The 25,205-nt window shown below is 50.4% G+C and overlaps 3 protein-coding genes across 4 annotated transcripts; 2 read left to right on the top strand and 1 right to left on the bottom strand.

The window, feature by feature from the left end:
• Nucleotides 1–173: 173 nt before the first annotated feature.
• LOC131206855 (E3 ubiquitin-protein ligase RNF167) lies at nucleotides 174–9,250 on the top strand. Of its 2 annotated transcripts, none has more exons than XM_058199435.1 (9): nucleotides 174–396; nucleotides 474–1,008; nucleotides 3,024–3,653; nucleotides 5,098–5,255; nucleotides 5,371–5,462; nucleotides 5,813–6,012; nucleotides 6,076–6,262; nucleotides 6,385–6,955; nucleotides 7,019–9,250. In XM_058199435.1, the coding sequence occupies exons 3-9, from the start codon at nucleotides 3,474–3,476 to the stop codon at nucleotides 7,452–7,454; spliced, it is 1,824 nt and encodes a 607-aa protein (XP_058055418.1). In that variant the 5' UTR covers nucleotides 174–396; nucleotides 474–1,008; nucleotides 3,024–3,473; the 3' UTR covers nucleotides 7,455–9,250. The 2 variants fall into 2 exon arrangements, with proteins under 2 accessions (XP_058055418.1, XP_058055417.1); XM_058199434.1 differs by having other exon boundaries at nucleotides 6,064–6,262.
• Nucleotide 9,251: 1 nt separating this feature from the next.
• LOC131206856 (dehydrodolichyl diphosphate synthase complex subunit DHDDS) lies at nucleotides 9,252–10,990 on the bottom strand. The gene is made up of 2 exons (XM_058199436.1): nucleotides 10,904–10,990; nucleotides 9,252–10,821 (listed from the first exon to the last, which is right to left on the bottom strand). Exon 2 carries the CDS (start codon nucleotides 10,817–10,819, stop codon nucleotides 9,845–9,847), a length of 975 nt encoding a protein of 324 aa, XP_058055419.1. The 5' UTR covers nucleotides 10,820–10,821; nucleotides 10,904–10,990; the 3' UTR covers nucleotides 9,252–9,844.
• Nucleotides 10,991–11,660: 670 nt separating this feature from the next.
• Nucleotides 11,661–25,123, top strand: LOC131208547 (bromodomain and WD repeat-containing protein 3). The gene is made up of 9 exons (XM_058201334.1): nucleotides 11,661–11,789; nucleotides 11,994–12,052; nucleotides 12,120–12,149; nucleotides 13,218–13,277; nucleotides 15,424–19,217; nucleotides 19,281–19,463; nucleotides 19,571–19,844; nucleotides 19,917–22,751; nucleotides 22,832–25,123. The coding sequence occupies exons 1-9, from the start codon at nucleotides 11,747–11,749 to the stop codon at nucleotides 23,711–23,713; spliced, it is 8,160 nt and encodes a 2,719-aa protein (XP_058057317.1). The 5' UTR covers nucleotides 11,661–11,746; the 3' UTR covers nucleotides 23,714–25,123.
• Nucleotides 25,124–25,205: the final 82 nt, after the last annotated feature.

Genomic DNA, 25,205 nt, shown 5'->3' with positions numbered 1-25,205 from the left:
TTTGTTGTTGTTTTTCTTTCTCACTTCTGCCTGCCGGGCACCGTGCGGTGGTCTGAGCGAGACCACCAGCTTAGCGGGACGTCTTCCGAGCGAACGGCGAGTCACCCAAACACTCATTCGTGCCGATATTTGCTCCGGAACAGAGGTTTATTTTTTGCCCCGAGAAACTGCGTACCGAAAATTTTTCACCCCATTCGCCGTCCTGCGAAATCCAGTGTGGAAATGTTTCGATCGCAGCCACCATTGGCTGGTCGCAGCTGGACGAGTGTTTTCCGCTCGCCTAATCGTGACACAAACATCGTGCAGATCGTGAAAACCCGTGTTGCTAGGTGCAACTACGCGTTTCGCTAGGCCAGACAATCAGGCAATCCGCGTTGAGCAACGGGAACGGTGCTGGTGTGTGCGTGCGTAGCAAAGATTAGGTTAACTCTTTTCGAAAGGAATCCTGTTAATTCTGTTCCTACACTTTTCAGCATAGTGTTCTGTACGCAGTAGTGGGGGCATAATTTGATGGTAGTGCACGCCCGTCACAAAGGGCACACGGGCGCACGGTATGTGCACGCAAGTGGCCCCCGCTGTGTGGTGAGGGTAGTGGTGTCGTAGATGGTTCCAATGTTTTCATCGCAAACCCACCATGATGGCCGCGGGTTCCAAGTGACTACGTTGCCCTTAACGTAATTGCGTGCGCGCTCCTGCGTTCATGAGTTTTCGCCAAAGTCCGAGACCATTTTGTGCGCACATTTCCGATGATTATTGCCGAAAAATTCCATCCGCAAACGTTTACCAGGGCTAGGCGAACGGAGTGAGCAAAGTATCCGTGAGTCTCGAGTGAGACAGTAGGCGTGAAGTGAATGATAAAAAACGGACACCCTGTGCGAAGGTGTTGCTGCTGCTGCTGTTGTTGTTTTGACTGCTGTGTCGGGCCAAATATTGTGCTCTTTATGCTCGTATCCGCAGTGTTTCAGCGTTCAACTAACCCCATCGGGCCCGGGGGCTCCATCGGAAGAGGTAAGGCTATGGTTATGGTGAGAAACAAACGTTTGGACTTATTCCCGAGGCAATTCGATTCGCCTTCGAAACGGCAGCTTGCGCGAACGATTGCTATTTTAAGGTAGTTTTCCTACTTCGTAATCTACAAAACAATCTATAAACGGTAAGGTGTAATGTCGGGCGTTTGCACACTAGTCCATTGTGTTTTGCCGGTGTATGTACTGCAAAAGGTTCCAACGGCGTTAAGCACGAACAGCGATTCCGTGCTCATCAGAAGTGTTCCCTGTGACCAACATTAGCGCAGGCGAGGCACACCACAGACAGTCAAGGTCGCTTGCGAAACATAGCATGCTCTGGGATGGGCTATGGTTTAGCCCGAATGAAGACTGACCAGTGGTTTGAATACGAAAAGTTAACTAGACGACCATTTGAACGCTCTTAGGTCAATCGATTGTAGAAGAGCGACCGATGATAATATTGGAAACAAGCTAACAGGATTAACATGAGCACACATCCGATGCACAAAACACACACCACCGCAGCAGACACGGATTTGCCTTGGATGGTGTGGAAGGGACGTGCTTGTTGAATGACTCAGCCTCGGCGAACTTTAAATGATAAGGATGTTGGTGGTGTGGCCACCGAGCCCGTACGAGTTGGAAAAGTTTCCTATTTTTCCTTCTACCAGCTAGCAAACTGCAAACACCTTGTGCGGCGCGGTTTTGTTCGGTCCCAGTGGAGACTTTTATCTAAATGGATTGAAAAAAAATGTGTAGGACACGACTTCTTGTTTATATAATAACAAGATTACACGGAGCGGTGCAAAACTCAGCTGTGAAGCAGGGCACGAAGCAAGTGTTTCAAATGCTACAGTGGTTTGTTCGCAACAATAGTATGGGACGCCCGTACTAAATGTGCTTCATACACAGAAAGACACTATTCGATTGTGTGCGTCAATTGTAACATGACGTGACTTTCAACAGTAAGCTGCGTAGATCATCGTGACACATACTCCGGATCGCGAGCCCTTCGTTAGTCTAAAAACTTCTCCACCGGAGGAATCCCCCAACAGGGTGTGCAGATTCATCCGCGCGTAACTGGACAAACAAAATTAACTGGCTGAGTGCGAAAGAGAAGGATAATACAGTCTAACAATAAACAGCAGTTCCGGGAGGACCATATAATCCTAGCGATCGAGCTGCTGAGGACTGCTTGCGTTGGCAACCGTCTTGGGTGATTTATGCTGACCTGCTATAATGGTAGAGTGCGCAGTACGAAGCAAAATATGCTGGAAGATCAAATCTAAACGTGCAAGAGGATCAAATTCCCGTACTTTGTGGCACGATGTTTTCTTTACCCTCGTCCGCCCGAGAACAAATAATCTGTAGCTATTATTTCCACTGCAGCGCCTTCCAACTGATTCCATTGGCGAAGTAACAGAGTGGAGAAACGTAGCCACGATCTACGTACGCCACGGTTTTCATGGCTACTATGTTTTACTTCCTCGCCCTGTGAACGTGTCAGAAGTAGAAAAGTACAGAAGTGGCTCGCCCAATCCCCCTGTTCGCTGGTATCTGCCGCACGCTCGGCGAAACGCGCACAACGGAGTTGCCTACCGCACCAGAAGTGTGAACGTGAAAAACACGTTCGGCCCGCGGTTGCTTATTGAAACGAAAAATAAATACCTTGAACATCCTTGAACTACCGGCAGCAGCAGAAATGGCGTGACCCCCGGGACGACGCGAATGAACGGTAGCGATAAACCGGCACCATCGACCCATTGCAAGGTGTCTCGCTGTGGAACCGAATGTCTAATACATGCTGGTGTTAGCTTGTAAGAGATCAGCGGCCAGACATTATCACGGCTTTTGTTCGGTTGAAAGTTTGCTTTACCATCTACATGACAAAATAATGTCAAAAATCGATCAATACTAACGTTGGGCCGATTATTTAGTTACTGGATACATATAACATTCAAATTAGTTTACACAGTACCGTCTACTAATTTATCTTTTTTATTCGTTTTGTTTCAGGCTTTCGGCTCAGCTATCCAATACAAAACTTTCGATCAATCCCTTAGCAAGTTCAGAAATACGGTGTGACGGCTAACGACGATTTTATTACAAAACCACATCATTCCTCGCGGGACAATATCCTATTGGCCGCCCTTCCCAGCAGACTGTGCTGCTATATCTTCCTTCTTTTTTGTACTATCCCACCGTGTACCTTTTCTCATTCTCCGCGACCCTCAGAGGACGCAGGAGAGCAGTCGATCTCATCGTACCTGATAACAACAAGGAACTGATTGGTCGAAACCGATCCTCTACCGAATGGCAGCGACCGCGCTCATTGATAGCTCATCACTAGCGGCCTGCGGTCGTTCTTGGTAGAATTTTATTCAAAACAGCAGCAAAAACATTTGAATAACGGCGGAACAGTGCATCTTGCTACGGGGAAAGTGGAAAAACGTTCAAAGTTAACGCATGATGGAGTTTACCGGCGGGCATTATCGCCCACCGTATAGGCACCGATCGAGGCTAACAACCGTGCTCCCGCGAAAACATCACGCGCCCGTACTGCTGATGACGATCGTAATGCTAGTGCTGCAACAACTCCCTTCCACTCAGGGCGATATACTCGTCTATCAGGTGCAAAGTGATCAGGTAAGTTGCTCTCCCCCCAATCCATCCACTTATCATACCACCTGGCTGACCCCAATCTAGTTCTGTACTTGATGTTCTTATGCAAACACTTTCCCTCTCGAAAGAACACCGGGATGGGTTCCAATTCCGTACCGGGCAATCATTTGCGAGACTATGCGGTAGTGAAACAACCCCGTAACTTTGTAGTGGACCGCTTTGTTTTGTACCACACCTATACACGTTATCAGTTCGTACTCTTTATCAAATGAGCTTCTTTCTCTTTTTTCTCTCGAACTTTCTTCGGTTTTTATCAGTTTAGCAAATCTATCCAAGTGCATTGATTCCTCCTTCGCTTGTTCGCTTTAACAGCTAACTCCCTTTCTATTCTTCTCGATGATCACGAATGTGAATGTGTAAAACGAATGTGAATGTCTAGAGGAATGTGTAAACAGTTTCAATTCAGAACTTTGTGAAAAACGGCATCGTGGCTGGCTCAAGTTGGTGTACTTTTCTCATCTTATGTTTATTTGAACTGCTGATGAAATTCGTGCTCCGCCATGTTCAGGATATTGTTAGGGAATTGTTTTGAAAAGGCTGTACATTTACAGTGCGCTTTTTGTAGTTAATGAAAGAAGGTGGAAGTTTCTCTATAACACCTACAACTGTTAGCTTTGTCAATTTGTTAATCGGTTTTATGTTGCGTACAAAATTGCCTTTTGTCAAGTCGGTGTATGATTTCCGTTTGTTTCCTTCGATTCGTAGTTCGTATGAGTATTATCGATTAAAAATGCAACTGATCGTAATCAAATATATGTGACAATTGATTTTCGTGAATCACTGTGGCGCCGGTTTTTTTCGATTGGTTTCATAGCATGAGTTGCGTCATGATCTTCTCCTTCTACAGCGAAGCAACTTTGCGAATGATCCTGAACGGACAAGATTACACAAATCATCAGCTGGCCCAAATCATTCTAAGCAGAAACATGACTAAGGTCACAAACACAAACTTCAGAAACATACACGAAGCCACACAACAGTAGACGATTGTTCAGAGCGCCTATCATCGGTTGATAATTATTTCCAAGACTTCCATAAATCCGTTCGTTCGTATCGCTAATCTCTCTTGGCGCTTCTTCGGTTCGTATGTACGTCAAGCGCAGAGACGGTTTTGCGTATAAGAAATCGTTTTTGTGATAATGCATCGGCCAATGGTGCGATGGCACCAACAACACGCCGGTCAGATAGATGGCCACATGCCAAAACAATTGAGGTTTTGTCCCCAATCCCGGTCGACCACTAGTGGTGCACTCTGCACGACGGTACATTACATCGGTGACCGGTGACCCGACCCTTCCCTTCTTCCAAAACATTGCACTGCTCTTTTTCGATCGTTAATCGTTGCTATAATGTACTTGTTTACACTCATGTTTTACTCAATTTGTTTCTTGCCAAATTTCTATTGCAGATAATCGAAGAGTTCCGTGACCTACCGGCGACATTCGGAGGCAATATTCCGGACACGGGGTTGAAAATGCTGGCAGACCGTGCCGAACCGGCAGACGGTTGCACCGTGATGCGTCCACCGCCGAACATTACCAGCAAGTTTGCAGTCGTTATCGCACGGTACGGGCGGTAGGAAGATTATGCATCGATTATTTACTATTCTTTGCTAAGAAGAGCTCATACTAACCACAATTCGGTCTCTACCGGCTTTATGTTCGCCTCTTCCCGTTTTCAGATACAACTGTTCATTCGAGGAGAAGGTCCGGAATGCCCAGCAGGCTGGCTATGCCATGGTCATCGTGTATAACGTGGGCAGTAATGATTTGGGTACGTGTCACGAACCGACAATCTACCTAGCGGATGGTTCATCGGTAGTTTTTTTATGATAGGCGCCGTACATAACATGACGTAAAATTAGTTTTAAATTGGCTACCACTCAAAGATGCACCGATTAGTATTCATTCAGGTTACGTGAAGCAATAATTGTTTCGTTTGAACACCACTCCACGACGATAGCAAGTTATTCTGCTTGACTAAATTTAACACCGTCATCTAACGGCCTTTTATATTTAGCTTTAGAGTTATAGGATTTCAAGTTCAAATCTATGGAAAAAACAAAATTCATATGGAATTGACATTCTTGGCTACATGTATTTAAATCATTTTTCTTCGTTCAGAGCACATGTCAGCCAACCATCCGCAAGATCTGTTAATACCGTCCGTTTTCGTGGGGCAAAACAGCGGGCGTGGCATAATCGAGAATTATCTGTATGACCGTGACTACGCCCTCGTTATCACTGACGAAATTCCCTTCAACATCAACAATAATCTGCTCATCCCGTTCGCGGTCATCGTAGGACTCTGCTTCCTCCTTATGGTAAGCATCGCCCATGGCTCTGAGCTACAACTTATTACTAATCGTACGTAGCGTTACTGGCAGGTGGTGTTCATGATCGTTCGATGTATCCGCGAACGGCGACGATCGCTACGTCGTCGCCTTCCGATCAGTGTACTGCGCAAGATTGGTATCGTCAAGTTCGCCAAGGGTATGCACTACGAGATTTGCGCCATCTGTCTGGAAGATTTCGTCGAAAACGATCGGTTAAGGGTGCTCCCGTGCCGCCACGGTTGGTATTGCTTTCTCTGTTTTCTTTATGCCTTTGTTGGCCAGTTGTTGTCCTTTTTGCGTTCGAATTGCCGTTGGAGTTAATATTTTTGCCTAACTCATTCATTGTCTCTCCCTGCGCAGCTTATCACGCACCGTGCATCGACCCGTGGCTCACAAAATCGCGACGTGTTTGTCCAATTTGCAAACGAAAGGTTTTTGTGGGTGGCGAACGTCGTCGTAGGTCATCGGCGTCGAGCAGTAGCATGTCGTCTGACGCAGATGAAACGAGACCACTGCTGACTGCATCAGAAGCTGTTGCACCATCAAACAACGCACTGGTCACGGCAGCTTCAGCCAGCGTCACTGCGGTCACTAATTCCGCTTCAGAGAGTTTACCAGCAGTTGTGGCAGGGCCGACCACATCTTCCAGCCGTTCGAGTAGACGAGAACGTGAAACGCTCACCTCGGCCTCAGTTCAGGGACGCTTGAGGGACCCTCGGAATCCGACAACTAACTTGGTGATACAGGCGCCCAGGATAGATGATCCCGCACCACGACGAGCTGCATCCGACGAAGACGACGAACTGCTGGATGATCAAAACGTGCAGCAACCTCCAGAAGGATGGATACCACCAAGCGGAAGGGTGGGCCCCGTGGACTACGCAGCGATCGGCCACGAAGAAGAACTCTCCCGTTGGCAAAGATTCAAAAGGTAAGTGAAGTGTTATAATTGCTCCGGAGAAAACATTTATTTTATTTTTTTTACTTGCAAAAGATTTTTCACACGTTCGCACGAGGGAAGGCTGGATGAAAGTAATGGCAGCAATGTGGTCGCTGGAACCCCATCCGATCAGCGGGCAACACCGCCCTCAGCCACGAGCAATAGCAACAATATCCTTAATGCACACCATTCGGGTTCGTTCTACGCGCACGACGATACGACAGATGACGAATTGCTCGATCGCGTCCAACAAGATGCGGCAAAACGGCGTCAAGTTCGGTCCGCTCCGAACATGGCCTCAACGAGCGATGGTGCGGGTACATCGTCGCCACGCGTTGCAGTCGCCGCGTTGCCGAACGTGAACTTTGACCCGTCAACGGCTGGCGGTGGAAATTGGATGTCTCCAGTTCTTCCGTCTAGCACGTCGCGCCGCCAAAGTCGACCGAGAACACGTCGCCGCGACGGTCCCGGAGACGATCACATTGTGTAGATAGCGCGAAACGACCGTGATAGTGGAAGTTAAAAGGTGTTGAGGACGCCACTGACGTAACACAAGGTCTGTTATTCGGTCAAACATGAAGAAGGCTTGCAAAAATGGCTTTTCGACTACTTTGGTTGTCCTTTTGGGGTGTGTTGTTGCAGCTCGGATGCAACTCGTAAGATGGACAGACAGAAAGAGGCACGAAGATAGAGAGAGCGATAGAGAAAGAGAGAGGGCGTGGAAGTGGGAAGAGGCAGTGAGAGGGAGTAAAGCAAAGCGATCATATTGATGTCGCTTAACGTGATATATAAACTAAATGCATAAGATTTTCATGATTTGGAGCGGCAATGGAGGTTAGGTCTGGAACAACAAAACATCTAGAGCATTTCATATACACACATTAACTCACAAGTCGACGACATTCATTCAAAAATGTACTTTGGTTCGGCTCATAGCCGTGAGATGTGTCCAGCGAATCAGGAACTATTCTTTTGGTGTTATGCTTCATCTCCGGTTTGCTCCTAACAGACTGTGCTGAGATAGATTTGTGTGCGTATGCTATGTTTATTGATCGCAACCCTCGGAAATATCCCAGCAGAACCATCGATTTGGGAGAATCTACAGGGACCCGAACCTCTCGCTTCACCGTTTGATTCACCTTATTACCTTTACAAGTATAGTCATTTGATAGTGTTATCTTTGTACTAAAATATTCTTTTTTCTTTTATTTTACTTCATGGAACTGAGTGAGCCTAAGAAAGGAAAGGTGGTTGAGAGGTAGAACACACCAATTGAAAAATAATAAATTGCCGTGTAGGCTTCTTTTGCTAACATCGCCCATAATTTGTATATGTGTGTAATTAGCAGAAATATTAGAAATGGGTTGAACAGAATGGCAGAAAGTAATAAGGGAGAGTTATCACGAAAAAAGGCAGGGACAGAAGCGGTGTCGTCGTGCTGTTGCGAATAATTCCCACACACTTACTTTTTTGTACGTAGCGTGGTGATTTGATATCAGTAGCTGTATTTGTTTGTCTACTATTTACTATCGCAGTTTCTCGTAGTAGTTGTAGCCATTTACGTAAAACCAACCACACACGAGAGGAACAATACTAATACGTTGAGTGATGCAATCGGGAAGGAGTCTCTTTCATTTTGATGGACTTTTTCTTATTTTATTAACCATTTCCGACCGGTTTTTGTGTCTATCTATCCTCTCGTTATGTTTATTAAGCGCAAAAATGGCAGAATAAACGTGCAGCGCGAAAGAACGTAAGCAAATATTCCAAACGTTGCATTAAAACCAAACCGGCAGAGATGTGTATGCGTGTACCATGTGTTTGGATGAACCACAGACTCTGAAGCGACAGCGTAGGTTATTGACTGTACGTTTTTAGTATGATATTGGAATCAGAATCAGGACATCGTGGGCATGTCATCGTACCGATTACCGATAAGGCACCTCTATTGTGTAACCAAACAACAGTGTTAGCTAAGAAATCGTCCACCACGACAAACGCGTTCCGGAAAGTAGAGATATTCGGGGGCCGCAAGCTGCCTCCCTCGTTGCCATAGGAGGTATTATTATTGCAGGTGAAGTAAGAGCAAATTAAACAAAAACTCGTACTATCTCGCCACGATAGCCACAGTCACAGTAAATGAAAAACGATTAACAATAAAACGAAACAGTAGTTGGAACAATAAATGCGCGTAAACATGCGACATCGGAATGTAACTCTACCAGTCACGTGCTGAAAAGCGGTAAAAGATTCGAATTTTATTTATTTATGCAATGTGAGCATCGATTTCAACTTTCTTTTTATTTGCAGTTCCACATTCCGAAAATAAGTAAACGTATACCGTATACTTAAAGTGTTTCAATGCACTGGTATGTTTCAACGTTGCTAATGTTAATGAAATGTGTAGCATATTCCAGATGAACGATGTTAACGCCAGTTCTTATTTTTGGTGGGTAGCATTACTTTTCTTTACCTCGCGGAAGATTTGTTAGTGGCAAGCTTATGCAACTTAATTCCCTTATGAATAGTACCCTAGCCAGTGCTTTTAGGTAATTAAAATCAATTTGTTTAGTTTGCATAAGCTTTCATCGTCATCGCCATGTCACCGATAGGTTCAAATTAATTCCGAAACAGCCAGGGGTTTCAACTAAACTAGCTTTTCCATTTATTTAACATTTTCTATTACGTGTAGTATAGATTAAAAAAAAAACAAAGGACACTAATCTGACTTACCTTTTTTGCCCTCGTGGCCATTCGTTTCAATATTATTTCACAATCGTACCCTCCCTGAAACACTGGAAGGCAGTGAATGTGTTCTCGCCCACCGGCCAACCGGTGATCAAGGTGTCTTTGTGTATGCTTCCTAATATCGATTGTTCACTATTTGATACCCGCCCCCCGTGCCAGCCGCACCAGCTGGTTTACCTCCTGCTGCTCGATATACTCCAGAAAGCGTCCTATCCGTTCCTTCCGGTGCGGACAGCAGCCGGAATCGTCCGCCTCCGATTCGCCAAAATACGGTGAGCCATTGCTGAAGCGATCGAGCGCTTTTCGCACAGGCAGCATCCGCCAGCGAAACCGTTGGTAGTAGAACACGGCCCCGAACAGGTGCCAGATGGTAAACTCCGGCCAGAGCGTGTCGGTGAAGTACATTACGGTCGAGGCCGATTGCCAGAGCAGAAAGTCGCTCAGCCGCACCTCGCCCGAAGTCCGTACCAGCAGGTCCGGCTCGGCTGAATACTTTGTGTAGAGGCAGCGCGTCAGCAGCTCCTCGCTGACGTCTTCCGGTTCGAGCTTGCCGTCGCCAACGCCCTGCGCCACGGTCCGTATGGAATGTGTGATCTCGTCGCGGGACGTGTAAGCGAACGCCACATTCAGCGTTGCCTTGCGGTTATGTCGAGTCAGTAGTACGGCTTCGGCGATACTTTGCTGTATGTCCGGTGCAAGCAGATCCCAGTTGCCGATGATCCGGATGCAGATTCCTCGCTCGTGCAGCTTATCGCGCTCATCCAACAAGCGTTGGAACTTTACCCGTGCGAGGTCCATCAACGCGTCGACCTCGTCCTTCGTGCGTTTGAAATTCTCTATGCTAAACGCGTAAACGGTGACCTCCGCAATGCCGACCTCCTGGCACCACTGCAGAGTTTCCGACAGCTTTTCGAACCCGGCCGAGTGGCCTTCCGCTTTGGCAATGTTAGCTTTCTTCGCATACCGTCGATTACCGTCCATGATGAAGGCGACGTGTGCCGGAATAGGGCCTGCCCGTAGCACCCGTATGATCCAGCGGTGGTACCAGTAAAGGTTACTTTCGCGCACCCATGTTGGTGGGGGTCGGGCCGTGGCAGCGGAAGCCATGCCTGCCGTGAACGAAAAGGCTACTGATTAGTATCGGAAGTGTCCAGGCACAAACACTTTCGTTTTGTCTTCATGGCAACTTACTCTCTAGGGGCTAAAAGTGCATCCCGCACCACGGAATCGACGGAAAACCTGTGAGCTGGTTCGTGCCGATTTGGAACTCACATGACAGCGAATTGTTTTGAAAAATCCCGGTGTAAAATGTAGTTGGTGTCCGTTGTTCGAGGTTACATTCTGTTACAGGGTGTACCAAAAGTTTCAATGATTTTAAAAAATCATCACCCTCTAACACGAACACAGACTTTATTCAATCGAAAATCAATCCACAGCACAATGATTAAACATTAAAAATAATGTTATTGAGTTCGCCGAAGCTGTCGCTCGCTCTCTCTGTCTCTCTCTCTCGTTTCGTATCCGGGATTTTCTTGAATCGGGTTGAATCGTGGCGATGTTAAAATAGAAATCATCGAAAGCAAAATCATCGAAAGCGAGAAAGAAGTTGGTGTGATTGCGCTCCGCTTTGGCTGCGTGATTAGGATAGCAAAACCCGCTGTATCTAGTGAAATATCCGATCAAAGTGCTGTACCTTGTTTCCGTGCCGTGCAGAGTGTGTCCGTAATATTGCATTTTCTCAGCAAACTTCGTAAATTGGCAGTTAAAAATCGCACATACGCTGGGGGCAGAATCGAGAGCAGCAGGAGAATTGACGGTGTGTGAGTGCAGCTGACAGGGCGGTGGTGTGCGTGAAAAGTGATTTTGTTTTGAGTGAGTGAGTGAGTGTTCGTGAGCGCCGCTCTCGGCCGTTCGTTGGTGGGTTCCTCAAACTCAGAAGTTAAGTAATGGCGGATGCGTGCAGTTGTCGGTGCGCTAAAGAAATGCAGTTTTCTGTAGTATTCGACTGATTGTAGTGAGCAAACGTACGTGAAAATGGAAGATAGAAGCCTAGTGAAAGCAAAAGTTCCGATCCAAGGTAGGTGCAGTGCACACACGAGCCATACTAAATAATCTGTTTCGCGAAAACACGCTTCGCTGGTACAAAGCACGTAGCTCCGCGGGTCCTCTGCACTCGCCGTGCCTTTCGGTAGCACGTAGAACCGAGAATGTGTTAGTGGAGTACCATTTTTCGTGTTAATTCTACTAAAAACCTGCCGATTTTCCTCTTTATCATCCACAGAACTGTATTTCCTGATTGCTAAATTCCTCGCCAATGGACCGCTGCGAGAAACGGCAAACGTAAGCAACCTGATCGCTGAATTTCTAGCTTGCTGTTTACCTTTTAATGTACCATTTTTCGTTACAGGTTTTAGTGCAGGAGTTGGAACATTTAGACGTAAGTTTGGACTCTGTTTTGTTGTCATTTTGATCCCTCCCAACCCCTTTTTTGCCCACACACCAACAACTTGGCCCGGGAATGGTAATACGATCCATCGTGCGCAGCTCTCCATCCTGCTCTGGCATGACCTGCTTGGATGGCGAACGGAACGAGATGACGATGTTGTCGAGTGCTCACCGAATTATTCGATTGAAAATATTTTTTGTTACGATTTTTTGTTTTAATTTTCTGAACTGAATTTGATTGCTAAACATTCGTTCAATTTACTCAGTTTATCCTAATAGATTTTGAGATCGATTGGATAGTTTTGGTAACATATTTTATTCATCATCTGCGTGACGAGACGCGCCCCGACCGGTGAACGATTTAGCATAGTTATTGATCACTGAGCACGTGTATACTTCAATTGATTCAAAACCCTTACCACCTACTACCTCCCTCCCTACTTACTCCATTGAGGTATTTTGCCGGCGATAACACTCGTCTTGTCCCCCCAAGCACGAGAGCATTCACCGATGATGACGTCGAGAAAACTGCCAAAGTCCAGGCGTAACGTCAGTCGATGACGAAGTTTTCGAAACGCGCGGGAATCCCCTAGTACAAACGACCTTGACCTTGTCCCAGTTTAGAGCCGAGCCTTCCCTTCACGCTCTGAGCCCATAGGGCAGTCAGGGTGGGGATGGCGGGTGCTGCTGTTAATGGTGGCAAAGTGGTGCATCCTCGATTTCTGTATGCTTCGAATGCTCACAGCACTGGTCCTACGGTGGACGGAAAGGGAAAGTAACTGGGCCTGTGGCGAGGAGGGTTGTGTGTGTGTCTGGTGGCGGTGGTGCGGCGGTAGCTGCCTTGTCTACCGTGTGTCTCTGACGCCTTCTTTCCTTCCCGTTCTTTCCTGCCCGTTTCCTAGCCCCGGTGACACGGGGCGCTGAGGTCAGTGACCCAATGGTTGTTGATTGTTGTTGTTTTGATTTTTTTTGCATTTCTTGCTTCAACCATCGGCCGGTTTGGTGACCCCTTGCTGCCGCTTGCCGATGCTGGAACGACCGACACCCATCCCGCGTGCAGATATTTCCGCGCCGCCTCGACTGGACCGGCCAGGAGCATCGGCAAACATTAGCAGAATTGGTAAGTACTAAAAGGGGCCATTTTGTGGAACAAAATTAAGGTACCGACAAAAGTTTGCCAAAACTCCTTCCGCTTCCGGGAAAGGATGCCCAGGTTCGTCGGGTGGCCACCGCCAACACACACACTCTCACGAGTGACACCGTGGTGTTGGTGCATCCGTCCCGCACACTCATAGCGTTCTCTCGCGAGCACCGTGGTGTCTCTTTGAAGGTCGCGATCCGGGTCGGAACTTCCGGACCGGACGCAATCCGGATTGTTCTCCGGTTTTCAGTGCACCACATGTTCCGATGAATTCTTTTCGTTGTTACACTTCGCCTAAAACAAGCTTTTCTTTCAATATTCGGAGCGCATGTTGGCGTTATTACTGTACTATGAAGTGACATCGTAATGGCCATGTCCGGGACCGCTAACATATTGACCGCTGTTTTGTGGCCAAATCGCCGTTACCTTCTTCAGGTTTCCACCGCAGCACGTCCGTGCGCAGTATGGCAGCCATGTTGGATTTCTTTGTGCTACCGCAGCAGAGAAAGAGAGAGAGCGAGAGAGCGCGAGCCTGCGGTGCGGGGTGGCGCTTATTGGATTGCGTTGTCTGTGAAACGTCCGCTGGCCGATTGATTCGTTGCCGTGTCTGCAACCTGTCTTCTCCGACGGGAGGACCAGCGGAACACCACCGCCAAGAATGATCGCATTAGCCGCCAACATACCTTCGCTCGTGCGTCGCCTACTACGCTTTGTTTCGAGTTGGGCGCTTCGGCAGCCTGGAAGCTGTGCGGCGGTTACTCTCGCAGCACCTCAGTTTCACAATTCGCGTACTTAAATCAATGGCTGGGAAAAGTTTAGTGTTGTTGCATTAACAGCCATTATTTACCTTTTTGACGATCCATTGCGGTGCGTACAACAGTCTCAGTTTTGTCGTATGGTTTGTGAAGTAGCGGAAAGGTCCAGGACAGATTTAAGTGCCAAGCGTTGAGCGTGGAAATTGAAATGTATTGCAATTTAGAATTTGCTTATACGGAAAAAGTGGATCTGGTAAAAATTCTACAGCGACGCCATTTTAGCTGGCAATAAAACCTGGCTCGGCTGCTGCTCTGTTTTCATCTCGCTCACACGCTAGCTGCCACTCTCTGCAAGTGCGAATGTGGTGTAGTTTTACGAGCTCACACTAATGGGGCTGAGTTACGCATCGTTCGTATGTAAGCTCGCCGACCGATGTGTGAGTAGCGTTGTGCCTGTGTGTGCGAGCTCGTACTACAGCAGCAGACAACCGCGACCCGTTCAGCGCTCTGCGGTCCGGGCTGGTCCTCTTTGTGTGTTTCTACGCTGCCTCCGCGGCGTTCAATTTCATGAGTCAAAGTAGGCGGTGATGATCGAAATTGTACTTCCAAACCCCACGGTGCCGTTTGCTTCTTTGCCTTAATCCTTCCCCTGACTGTTAGCGGTGGTTTCGCTTGACGTTCCGTACCACGAGCCAAGTGGTGTTGGCGGGGCGGGGCGGGACGGCGGGAGTCGTCGTTATGCTAGAGCGCTGCTTGTGCCATAGACCGACCCCACGGCGGCTGATTGCATCAAAACAAATGCCACCGGAGTTTGTTTACAAAATTTTACACGATTCAAACCGAGAAAGTAATGAGCGAAAAGCTATGTTTTACAAAATGTTCCTCCGCACAACTATATTCCTAGCTACGCGGAATACTATTTCGCAGCTGCTATGAAAGCCGAGGGCATAAAAAAGCTTGATTTTATAGGTTTTTAAGCTGATAAATGTCAGTTCCAAACGGGCTGGTTCAGTGCCCGTCATTGTTACGAATTTCATCATGCGATGTACGACTGCGTACTCGCTTACACTGCTGAGACGTGAACAGGGCGCACCAATACACACTCACGGGTTTTGGCCATGGATGAATCGCGACAGTCCGGCACCTCAAATGTGAGTTACCAGCGCAGCAGTGATGAGTTCCCGTGCCGTGAGAGCCTCGTAGCAGTTTCGTCGATTCGACGAAAGGTGGACTTGGTTGGCTTGAAAGACTTGAAATAATTTAAAATAATATTGTATTCTTGAATACGGTGGCCTTGAGCGAGCAATATCAAACCACTTCGATACTAGCCTTTTATGACACAATTTTCCGTTTTATTTTCTCATCGCTAGGAACGAAAGTATCCCCACATTGGACCGCAACATCTACTCGAAGTATGCAGCCGTGTTGGTCCGCTGCTGGACAAACAGCTCCCGCCGGCTGTTTCCGGGATTATCTCGGTGCTGGGTGCGGGGCGGCAAAGTCTACTGCGCACAAAGGAAACCGTGTCGCGACCCCGGCAGCTCGTGGATTACTACACCCGGGTGCACGACCGCCCGCTGAGCGATGTCGTCAACCGGAACAACACGCACAACCTGGTACGGGTGCTGTACGGTCGTGAAAGTGCCGGCCCGTTGGTCCGCCACCAGGCTATCCCAACTTCGTTCTACTCGAAGCAAAACCTGCAACGGCGCACGCTCGGCCACCTGTCGGCCGTCTACTGTGTGCTGTTCGATCGGACGGGAAAGTACATCATTACCGGGGCGGATGATTTCCTCGTCAAACTGTGGAGCGCAATCGATGGCCGGCTGTTGGCCACGTTCCGGGGGGCGTCGGCCGAAATCACCGATATTGCCATCAACCTCGACAACACGATGTTGGCGGCCGGTTCGCTCGATCGCATCCTGCGCGTCTGGGACCTACAGTACGGCGGTCCGATTGCTGTCCTGTCGGGACACACGGGCATGATCACTTCCGTCAACTTTTGTCCCTCGCCCAAAACCGATCTCCGATACCTGGTAACAACCAGCACCGACGGTTCGGTCGCCTTCTGGGAGTACAACACACGCGGTGGCAAAACGACATTCTGCTCCAAGCCAACGTCGTACCACGAGAAGCTTCGACCCGGTCAGGCGCAAATGATTTGCGGTTCGTTCTCACCCGGTGGCATCTTCCTGGCGGCCGGTTCTGCCGACCATCACGTGCGTGTCTACCTGATGTCGGAAGACGGCCCGAAGCGTATCCTTGAGACGGAATCACATGGCGATACGGTCGACTCGATCCAGTGGGCGCACGCTGGACTGCGGTTCATTTCCGGCAGCAAGGACGGGACAGCACTCGTGTGGCACTTTGAGTCGCAACAGTGGAAATCGATCCGATTAAACATGTCCGATCTGACACAGAGTTGCCCCACACCAACCGTGGACGATGGTAACATCAAGCTGAAGGTGACGATGGTGTCATGGGATAACACGGACAACTGGGTCATTACGGCGGTGAACGATCACACGATCAAGGTGTGGAACGCACATACGGGTCGGCTGCATCGGGTGCTGCGTGGCCACACGAGTGAAATATATGTGCTTGAATCCCACGCCAAGGATTCAGGCGTGCTGCTGTCGGCGGGCCACGATGGGCACCTGTACATTTGGGACATTGTCGAGGGAGTTACGATCGCCAGCTTTATAAACAAGACCGAAGATCTTATCGGTAACCTAGGAGGTGGCATCTACGACGCAAAGTGGTCCCCGGACGGTATGATGATTGCGGCTACCGATCAGGACGGCCACATCCTGATGTTTGGCTATGGTTCTGGGCACGAAAAACTGAAGCAACTGCCACAGGAGCTGTTCTTCCACACCGACTACCGGCCGTTGATTCGCGACTCGGCGCTCCACGTGATGGACGAGCAAACGCAAACCATGCCCCATCTCATGCCACCTCCCTTCCTCGTTGACATCGATGGAAACCCATATCCGCCTGCCCTGCAGCGGTTGGTCCCGGGGCGCGAAAACTGTCCCACCGACCAGCTGATTCCGAACATCAGCGTAGAAAACGGCGGAGAGCTGCAACTGCAGCAGCAAGCGCAACCCCAGCAACTCCCCGCGGCAGGGGCCCGAGATGGCGCCGCATACTCGAACATTGATCGAATGATCGAGGCGTTGGCAAATCGTCGCGTCGGCGGCGGAGGAGGAGGTGCAGGAGCAGGTGGAGGAGGAAATGGCGAGCTGCCATTGCCGGACGAGTTCGGTGCAGCTATGGCTCCGGATTCGAACAACGAGCGTCAGCAGCAGCAGCAGCAGCTTCACGCTGGTGGAAATGCTCGGAATCCCCCGGCTCCGGTGGCCGCAGGTCGCAACGCCACAGCACAACAGCAGCAACGCTTCGGTTCAGTCGGTAATTGGCATCGGGCAGGAGCACCAGCGGCGGCGGCGGCGGCGGCAGCACCACCTGAAGAGGAAATCTTCAAGTTTCATCGTCGACAGTACGTGAGGCCGATGAACTATTCGATGATGGTTCACCTCAAGCAGCGCGTCTACTGGGCGGGTGTGCAGGAACAGGAAGTGTACCGGCGCGAGATGCGACGCCGACCCGTGATGATTAATACTGCCAACAGTAGCGCACTGGGAGGTGGTCAGTCACTGAATGGTGGCCCTTCCGGAAGTCGACGTCGTGGAGCCGCGGGAAATCGTTCGTTGCGACGTGTAGGAAACGGTGGTGGTGTTGGCGCCGGTGGTGGTCCGGCACCCGCCTACCGGACGCGTGCGGTACGCGAGAACGAACCGTTACCAGAACCGCCGGAAGAGGACGAGCACGAGAACGAACAGAACGAATCCTCGTCTTCGGAATCAAGCCACAGTGACGATTCGACCGCAATCGAGGAGGAGCTCGAATCCGGCTCTAGTTCGAGCGATTCGCAAAGCTCCGACTACTCCGATTGGGTTTCGCATGAACCGGGACGAAATTTGGAACCACCAAAGCGCTCGAAGCGCAAACACGTGCAACGGCGGGCTTACTCACCGCCCGACCCTGATCAAGCCGGTCCAAGCAATGCGCAAGCGGAAGGACCATCGGGAGCGGCCGCTAGTGACACGAGTGCCACAGGCACCGCCACTACGAGTCGCCGTTCGAATGCAAAGATCCGCAAAATACCGTTGACACGCGATGGCGAAATACCCGAACAGTTCCGGCCGCCCGAGTGGTTGTCGGAGGTGATTCCGCGGAAGGCGCCTTACTATCCGCAGATGGGCGATGAAGTCGTCTACTTCCGGCAGGGTCACCAGCGTTACCTGGAGGCGGTGCGCACGAAATCGGTCTACAGTTTGGGCAATCGGTGCGAACCGTGGGCCACGTTAGACTTGCGAGCACACGAAGTGTGCAAGGTGATCGGTATAAAGTACGAGATCCGACCACCAAGGCTCTGCTGCCTCAAGCTGGGAATCATCAACGAGGAGGGTGACCTGACGGATCGCTCTTTTGCCATCAAGTACCACGACATGCCGGATGTCCTAGATTTTCTAGTGCTGAAGCAAACGTTTGACACATCAATGATCGGTCGGACTTGGGGACCCGGTGATCGCTTCCGTTGCATGATCGAGGACGTGTGGTGGACGGGACAAATCGAATCTCGCAACCAGCTTTCGAGCGAGTTTCCCGACTCACCGTTCATGTGCTTCCGAGTGCGTTGGGACAATGGAGAGTACGAACTGATGAGTCCCTGGGATCTGGAGCCGGTCGACGAAAGTCGCCAGCCGGAAGAGATCGGTGGAGCGGTTCCGGTGCTGGCCGAAGAGCTGCAGGCGACACTGTACCAACCCAAAACGGAAGAGTGGCCGCGAGGCGACCGGGACGCGTCCTGCCGGCGTATCATAGCGGGGCTCGAGCAGGTCATGGGGTTAGCGATCGCTGATCTCTTTCTGGCCCCCGTCGATCTCAACCTGTACCCGGAGTACGCGTTCGTGGTGGAGTATCCGATCGATTTGAACACGATCAAGTCCCGCTTCGAAAATCGCTTCTATCGGCGGGTCACGTCCGCCCAATTCGATGTGCGCTACCTGGCGACAAATGCGGAAAAGTTTAACGAATCGCACAGCACGATCGTACGCAATGCACGCATCATCACTGATCTCTGTTTACGCATTTTGAGGTACGGTTTGAGGGTGAAACCGAACAATAGTAACGTTGCTAACCGCGGTCATTTACTCCGTAGTGATCTCAACGAAATTGACGTCCCAGCCGTTTACCATCAGCTGGTCGATACCTACCTCTCGTCGGACTCGGAAGTGGAAAGCCATCGTCCCGGCCATCCTTCTAGCGGTGGAGCTGCGGGAGGTACTGGGCCGTCGGGGAGCGGTACTTCCGCTAACCGCCGACCTCCGGCCGGTTCGCGAAGGTAACTATACGATCGAGCGCCTTGGTGCATTGTTTTAAATTGCAACACTATTGGTGATGGTCAACACTGTGATCTCTCTTTTTACTATTTGTTTGCCTACATTGCAGATCTCGTCGATTGGTGCCGGAAGGAGATTGGCGCGTCGATTGCCGAGAAATCCTTGAGATGATCTGGCAGTGTGATGATTCCGAGCCATTCCGGGAACCGGTCGATACGATCGAACACCCAGATTATCTGCAGATCATCGACACGCCTATGGATTTGCGCACCATCAAGGAGGATCTGCTTGGCGGAAACTATGATTCGCCGCTCGACTTCTACAAAGACATGAAGCTAATCTTCCAAAACTCGCGCAACTACAACACCAACAAGCGTTCGAGGGTAAGTCGTGTTAAAACGTTGCCACATAGCATCAAGAAGACCAACATTGACATGTGATCGTTTGCCCAACAGATCTATTCGATGACTTTGCGGCTGAGTACGTTGTTCGAGGCTAACATTAAACAGATTATCCATATGTGGAAGATGGCTCGGAAGCGTGGTAAGGCTGGCAGTAAACGAAGCAGCGGTAGCGGAGCTGCCGCCGGTGGAGCCAGTGGGAGCGGGTGGATGGCTGCTACCGGCTCAGGGGCGTCAAATAATGGGCTGCCCTCAACAAAACGTCGTCGAAACGCGGAACGTCGTCGCAGAGGGGCCGACAACGATGGTCCCGGTCCGAGCAGTAGCAACAGCGGGCGACGAGGATTAGTAGCGGCTGTTGCGCTGGGCAGCAGCTCTGGTATGAACACAAGTGGAGGCTCCTCGCGGACAGCCGCAAGTCATACACGCAGCGATGACGAAGACGACGATGACGATGACGAAGATGAAGTGGGTAATCTACCATCGACGCCTAGCAAGAAACGAACGCGCAACGGTGGCATGCTATCGCGGCGAGGGCAAGCGGCCGGTGGATCAAATGGTGTTTCTTCATCGAGCAACCATGTGATAGATCTGTTATCGCCTCCAAGCAGTAGTCGTACGCGAACCCGGCGACACGGTCGCCGATCTCAGGACGAACAAGACGATGAAGAAGAAGAGGAGGTTGACGAAGCGTCTGTGGGGAGTGATGAGGAAAGCGAGATGAGCACTAGCGGTGGGGACGATTCGACGAGCCTAGACGATTCGGACAGCGACGATGACGATGACGACGATAGTACAGGCGTTCCAGTATCGCATCGAGCCGACTACGATTCAGGTGAAGTGTACAATCCGTACAAAAAACGCCGGAAGGTTGTACACGTTTCGCAAAAGAAAAAGAAAAAGGTCCATCGTCGCCGGAAGGTCAGTTCGACGACGAAACGTAAAAATGGCTTGTCTTCCGTGACCAGCGATACGGCGACTATGGGTGCATCATCGGTAGCAGCGAGTGGCACTACATCTCGTGCGACCGTCAGACAAGATGCTTTTGGAGCAGCATCGACGGCAGCCGGACAATCATCGTCACGTTCTCTGCGAAACGGAGCATCGTCATTTTCGTCGTTCATGCAACCGACCGGTGACACAAGAGGCCCCAGTGATGGGAGGAACAATGGGAAGCCAAAGACGACCAACAAGCGATCTCGTCGTGCGATTCGCAATCCGCTGGCTGCATCATCCGAAGAGGATGACGATGACGATGAGGACGACAATATGGCGGAGAGAAGTGGACGCCGAGGGGGACCGAGCGCGAACGGATCGGCTGCTAAGCGTAATCGCGGACGGTATGAGTCGGACCATAGCTACCATAAGGAGCGCCCCAAAACAGCTCGGATTGTGTCCGATACGGAGAACGAGGAAGAAGTGCCACGATCGACGCGCGGAAGCGTTCGACGAGCGCAAGCGGAGTGGGGCAAGAGTGAGGACGATAGTCTCGACGGAGAACGTAATGCTGATGACGACGACGATGATGACGACGATGACGACGACGACGAAGCAGGCGATAGTGGAATCCCTGTGGTTGTTGCCGTTGTCGGAAGAAGTCGTCGGATAGCGGACGAGGATGAGGAAGACCAGCATCAAGCTGGTCCGAGTTCTCGAAGCACCGGCGCATTCTCGACGGCTGCGACGGGGGCATCCGGCACAGCTGCTTCGGACCGTCGGATGCGAACGCGTAAACCAGTCATCTCCGATCGCGAACAGACCCCAGAGGAGGCGAGCAACATCAGCAAGCGTGGGTCAACACAACGGGCGGCGGCAGCGAGAAGCCAACGTAGTATTGCTTCAGGCGGTCGCAATACCAACAGCCATTGGTACGACAGCGCGAGTGATCATGAAACGGGTCGGCCACACCAGCAACAACAGACTTCCTCCTCCAGTACCTATCATTCCTCGCGAACCTCACGCCGCGTGATCGTGGAAACTACGACCGAGACGAACGGCTCGGGTGTCATGGTTCGACGAACAGAAGCCAGCACCAGCACGAGTTCTACGGCCATTGGACGTCGGTTACGAGGCACGACCGGCGAGGGAGTGATGGCGGCCAGTAGCACAAGTACGCCACCACCGCACACGGTCGATCACAACTACGGTGAACCGGGTCCATCATCCCGCGGTGCATCATCGGCCACTGTGAGGGGCGTCCCCGTGTCGGCGAGTGCCGGTAGGCTCGGCGGGGGAACGACGACAACGCCCCTTGAGACAGCAGCTCTTTTGCGAAGGACACGCAATCGCACTGCCGCAACACTTTCGCGCCACCAACGGAATCCCGACGAGCTGGACCAGACTATGAGCGTGACGGGAAGTGAGCTGGTGGATGCTGGTCTGTCGAACGAATCTATCGTGCACGAGAACCATCACGGCAGTGACCACAACAACGATGATCCCGAGGAGGACGATGATGACGACATGCCACTTCGAGCGCCGCAAGGGGGCAAGGTGGGTCGCCAGTTACGGAACCGTCGTCACATTGCGAAAAATCGAAAAAAGTCCGTGTCCTTTTCTCACGATGAGGCAATGGCCGATGAAAAAGAGGATGATCAGGTGGAGGCTAGCAGTGACAGTGATAGTGATTCGGATGATAATACGCCGCTTCACACGATGGCTGCCGCACTTGCGACTACCGCTGCGCCCGCCGCTTGGTCAAGAGCTCGTGCCAGCCGCTCGCAAACCACCCAAGCCGCCAGCAGTTCCGCAACGACGGAGGCGGTCGCGGCCACCACTACGGGGGCCCGTACGACGCGAGGGACCCCAAAAAAAGCAGAACAACCGGCGACGGCCAGTACGAGTCGAGCGCGTCGGAAAGAACGATACACATCGGACGAAGAATACGAGGTAAGTTTGCTGGAAGCCCCTTGTATGACTCCTGGAAAGGATGTACCACTAAGAAACCACCTTCTCTTCCACTACTTTAGCTGCCTGGCACTTCGAGTGGTCGATCCACGCGCAACCTGAAGCGACTCCGGTACAACGAAGAGTCGGAAGAGGACGATGATGACGATCGTCACCATCGTGGTCGAAGGCGGTTCGGCGGGACCCACAGGAGCCAACGAATCCCTCCAGCGCAACGGAATCCAGTGCACGTACACGACGAAGACGACGATGACGACGATGACGACATAGCGCGCGCATTGGCAAACATCCGGCAGCGCTCCCGTCGCTTGACCGACGCTTCACCGTCGCCCTACGGTAGTACTCAAAATAGTCATAATAGTAGCGGTGTTGTTGTCCAGCAACCAGCGACACAACAGCAGGCTGCGCAACACCATCCACCATCATCACAACAACAACAACAACAACAACCACATCATCCTCCGTATCATCCTCCTTCTCGCCATCAGTCGTCCGCCAACACCAACCAGCGCGGTACCGGCGCAGCTGATCCTGCAGCGAACGACGAACTTCTGCAGCGACCCATCGGTGATGGTGTTGTTGCTGGTGGTGGCCTACGTCAGCGTCGGGTTCCGCGCCCCCACCGTCATCGTCACAGTTACTTGTCGGATGCAGATGAAGGAAGCGCGTCGCTGTCGCAAGTTATGGAAGGAGCAGCAGCAGCAGCAGAACCTTCGCCATCGGCGAGAGCCACTAGAGCCAGAGAACGGGATCATCGCGATCATCACCAATCCTATCAACATCATCATCATCGACTGCGTAATGGCGACGCCAGTGAAGAGTACAACAACGACGTTGATATCGAAGGTGAGGAGAATGATGCCGCCATGCTGCTGACTAGTGTCAGCAGCCGGGGCCGGGTGCGGCGTATCAATCCACGCGTAAGCAGGATGTTCCGCGAATAGCCGAACGCCCCACAGCCGGGTGAAGGAGAGGAGGTAGTAGAATGTAGTTGGATTGACAGCGGTTCGCTGTTGGTGGACGATCGTCATGACCGTGATAATGACAGCGATTCGCTGGCCGAGTATTCTTCCCCATTTGCCGATGGATGTCCTTCGCTTCAATCGGATGACGCTGCCGAGCAGGAGTTGTTCCCGACACTGGCAGATCCAGACGATGATGATGATGGTGAAGGTGATGGCGATGCTGACGATGATATGGTTTACGATATCATAACATAATCCCTGCCTCAAAAAACTCATCCGTTTATCGGTTTTCTTGGCAAAAACACAAACGAATATACATACAGTAAGACTGATTAGTAAAACACTTAATGAAAACAGAAACTGTTAGGTGACGATCGGCGGCACGACAGGAGTGTGCGTATGTTGTAGGAGCGTGATGCGTTTCTCATCGCTAGTATCAAATCTATCACTTGATTCTACCGATTATTCATTAATTCCAGCGTGTTCTTTTTCACCACTTTTGCGTTTGTTCAATTTTCGGTACTTCGGTGTTTACTCACCAATCCGCCTGGGATGGGAGTGTGGTGCAGTTAGCTGGTAAAAGAGGGCATGAAAAGAGTAGAATTGACGGTGTTTGCATCCATAATCCATGATCCATTCTCGATGCAATTCCCGTTTCTTTGAAGAACCGTTGCCGTTTCTTACAAGACATAGAAAACGCCGTTCACGAGCGCTACAGAAGCTGAACAAGAAAGCAACACAGAAAGGAAAAATGAACGCAAGTTGTTGGCGTAGACCATAGTAACCGATAGGCGAGAAGATCGATCATCTCGGTTTTGTATAAACTATACATAAAAAAGGAAAAAAACTTATGTCCCTACGGATCGCGGCTGTTATGGTACGTAACTGTAAAAATGTAAAGCGATTTAAAAAGAGCCTCTGCACACGATTCCATCTGTTTATCGTGTTGTGCAACAACGAAGCTTGTGGTCCCTTTTGTGGTTTCCGTTGAACAAACCTGAAAGGGACACGCGATCTTGTGTTTGTGTGTTTGTGTGCGTGTGTGCTTATGTTGTGCGAACGGCTATACTTATAAGTTTACTTAGTCTATATTTAAAAAAACAGAAAGAAAACGGGAAGGACATGTGTTCACCCTACAGGAGTATCTGTGTCTGATCGACCAATAATTCTTCCCGTTTCCCGTCTGAATTATTATTATTATCATTAAATAGCTAGTGTAAGTAGCAGCAAAGCGGTCGTTGTCAGTAAGAGCGGGAAAGGAGGATTTAAATACGAAAATTTGCAACCCTCCCATGCACTGTTGAGCTTGCATGTGCGCCGAACTAATTTAAAGGACTCTGATTACGACGTCCCTAACGGAGGAGAGAAGTTAGTAATAAACCTAACCAAAATGCGAACAGTTGTATTGTGTTTTCTTTTTTACTTCTTTTGTTTCCCTGCGGTTTCTCGTCACATCACACAAAAAGGACGC

Source organism: Anopheles bellator, chromosome 2 (genome assembly GCF_943735745.2).
Source record: "Anopheles bellator chromosome 2, idAnoBellAS_SP24_06.2, whole genome shotgun sequence".
Classification (NCBI taxonomy): Eukaryota; Metazoa; Arthropoda; class Insecta; order Diptera; family Culicidae; genus Anopheles; species Anopheles bellator.
This window is presented reverse-complemented; position numbering and strand designations above follow the sequence as displayed.

Excerpts from the sequence above, each read along its gene's own strand:
- LOC131208547 (XM_058201334.1), top strand. The coding sequence starts at position 11,747 with ATGGAAGATAGAAGCCTAGTGAAAGCAAAAGTTCCGATCCAAG. Across the intron at positions 19,218-19,280 it reads CTCTGTTTACGCATTTTGAG|TGATCTCAACGAAATTGACG; the intron begins GTACGGTTTGAG and ends TTTACTCCGTAG. Across the intron at positions 19,845-19,916 it reads ACACCAACAAGCGTTCGAGG|ATCTATTCGATGACTTTGCG; the intron begins GTAAGTCGTGTT and ends TTTGCCCAACAG.
- LOC131206856 (XM_058199436.1), bottom strand. The coding sequence starts at position 10,819 with ATGGCTTCCGCTGCCACGGCCCGACCCCCACCAACATGGGTGCGCGAA.
- LOC131206855 (XM_058199434.1), top strand. The coding sequence starts at position 3,474 with ATGATGGAGTTTACCGGCGGGCATTATCGCCCACCGTATAGGCACCGA. Across the intron at positions 3,654-5,097 it reads ATCAGGTGCAAAGTGATCAG|ATAATCGAAGAGTTCCGTGA; the intron begins GTAAGTTGCTCT and ends TTTCTATTGCAG. Across the intron at positions 5,463-5,812 it reads CGTGGGCAGTAATGATTTGG|AGCACATGTCAGCCAACCAT; the intron begins GTACGTGTCACG and ends TTCTTCGTTCAG.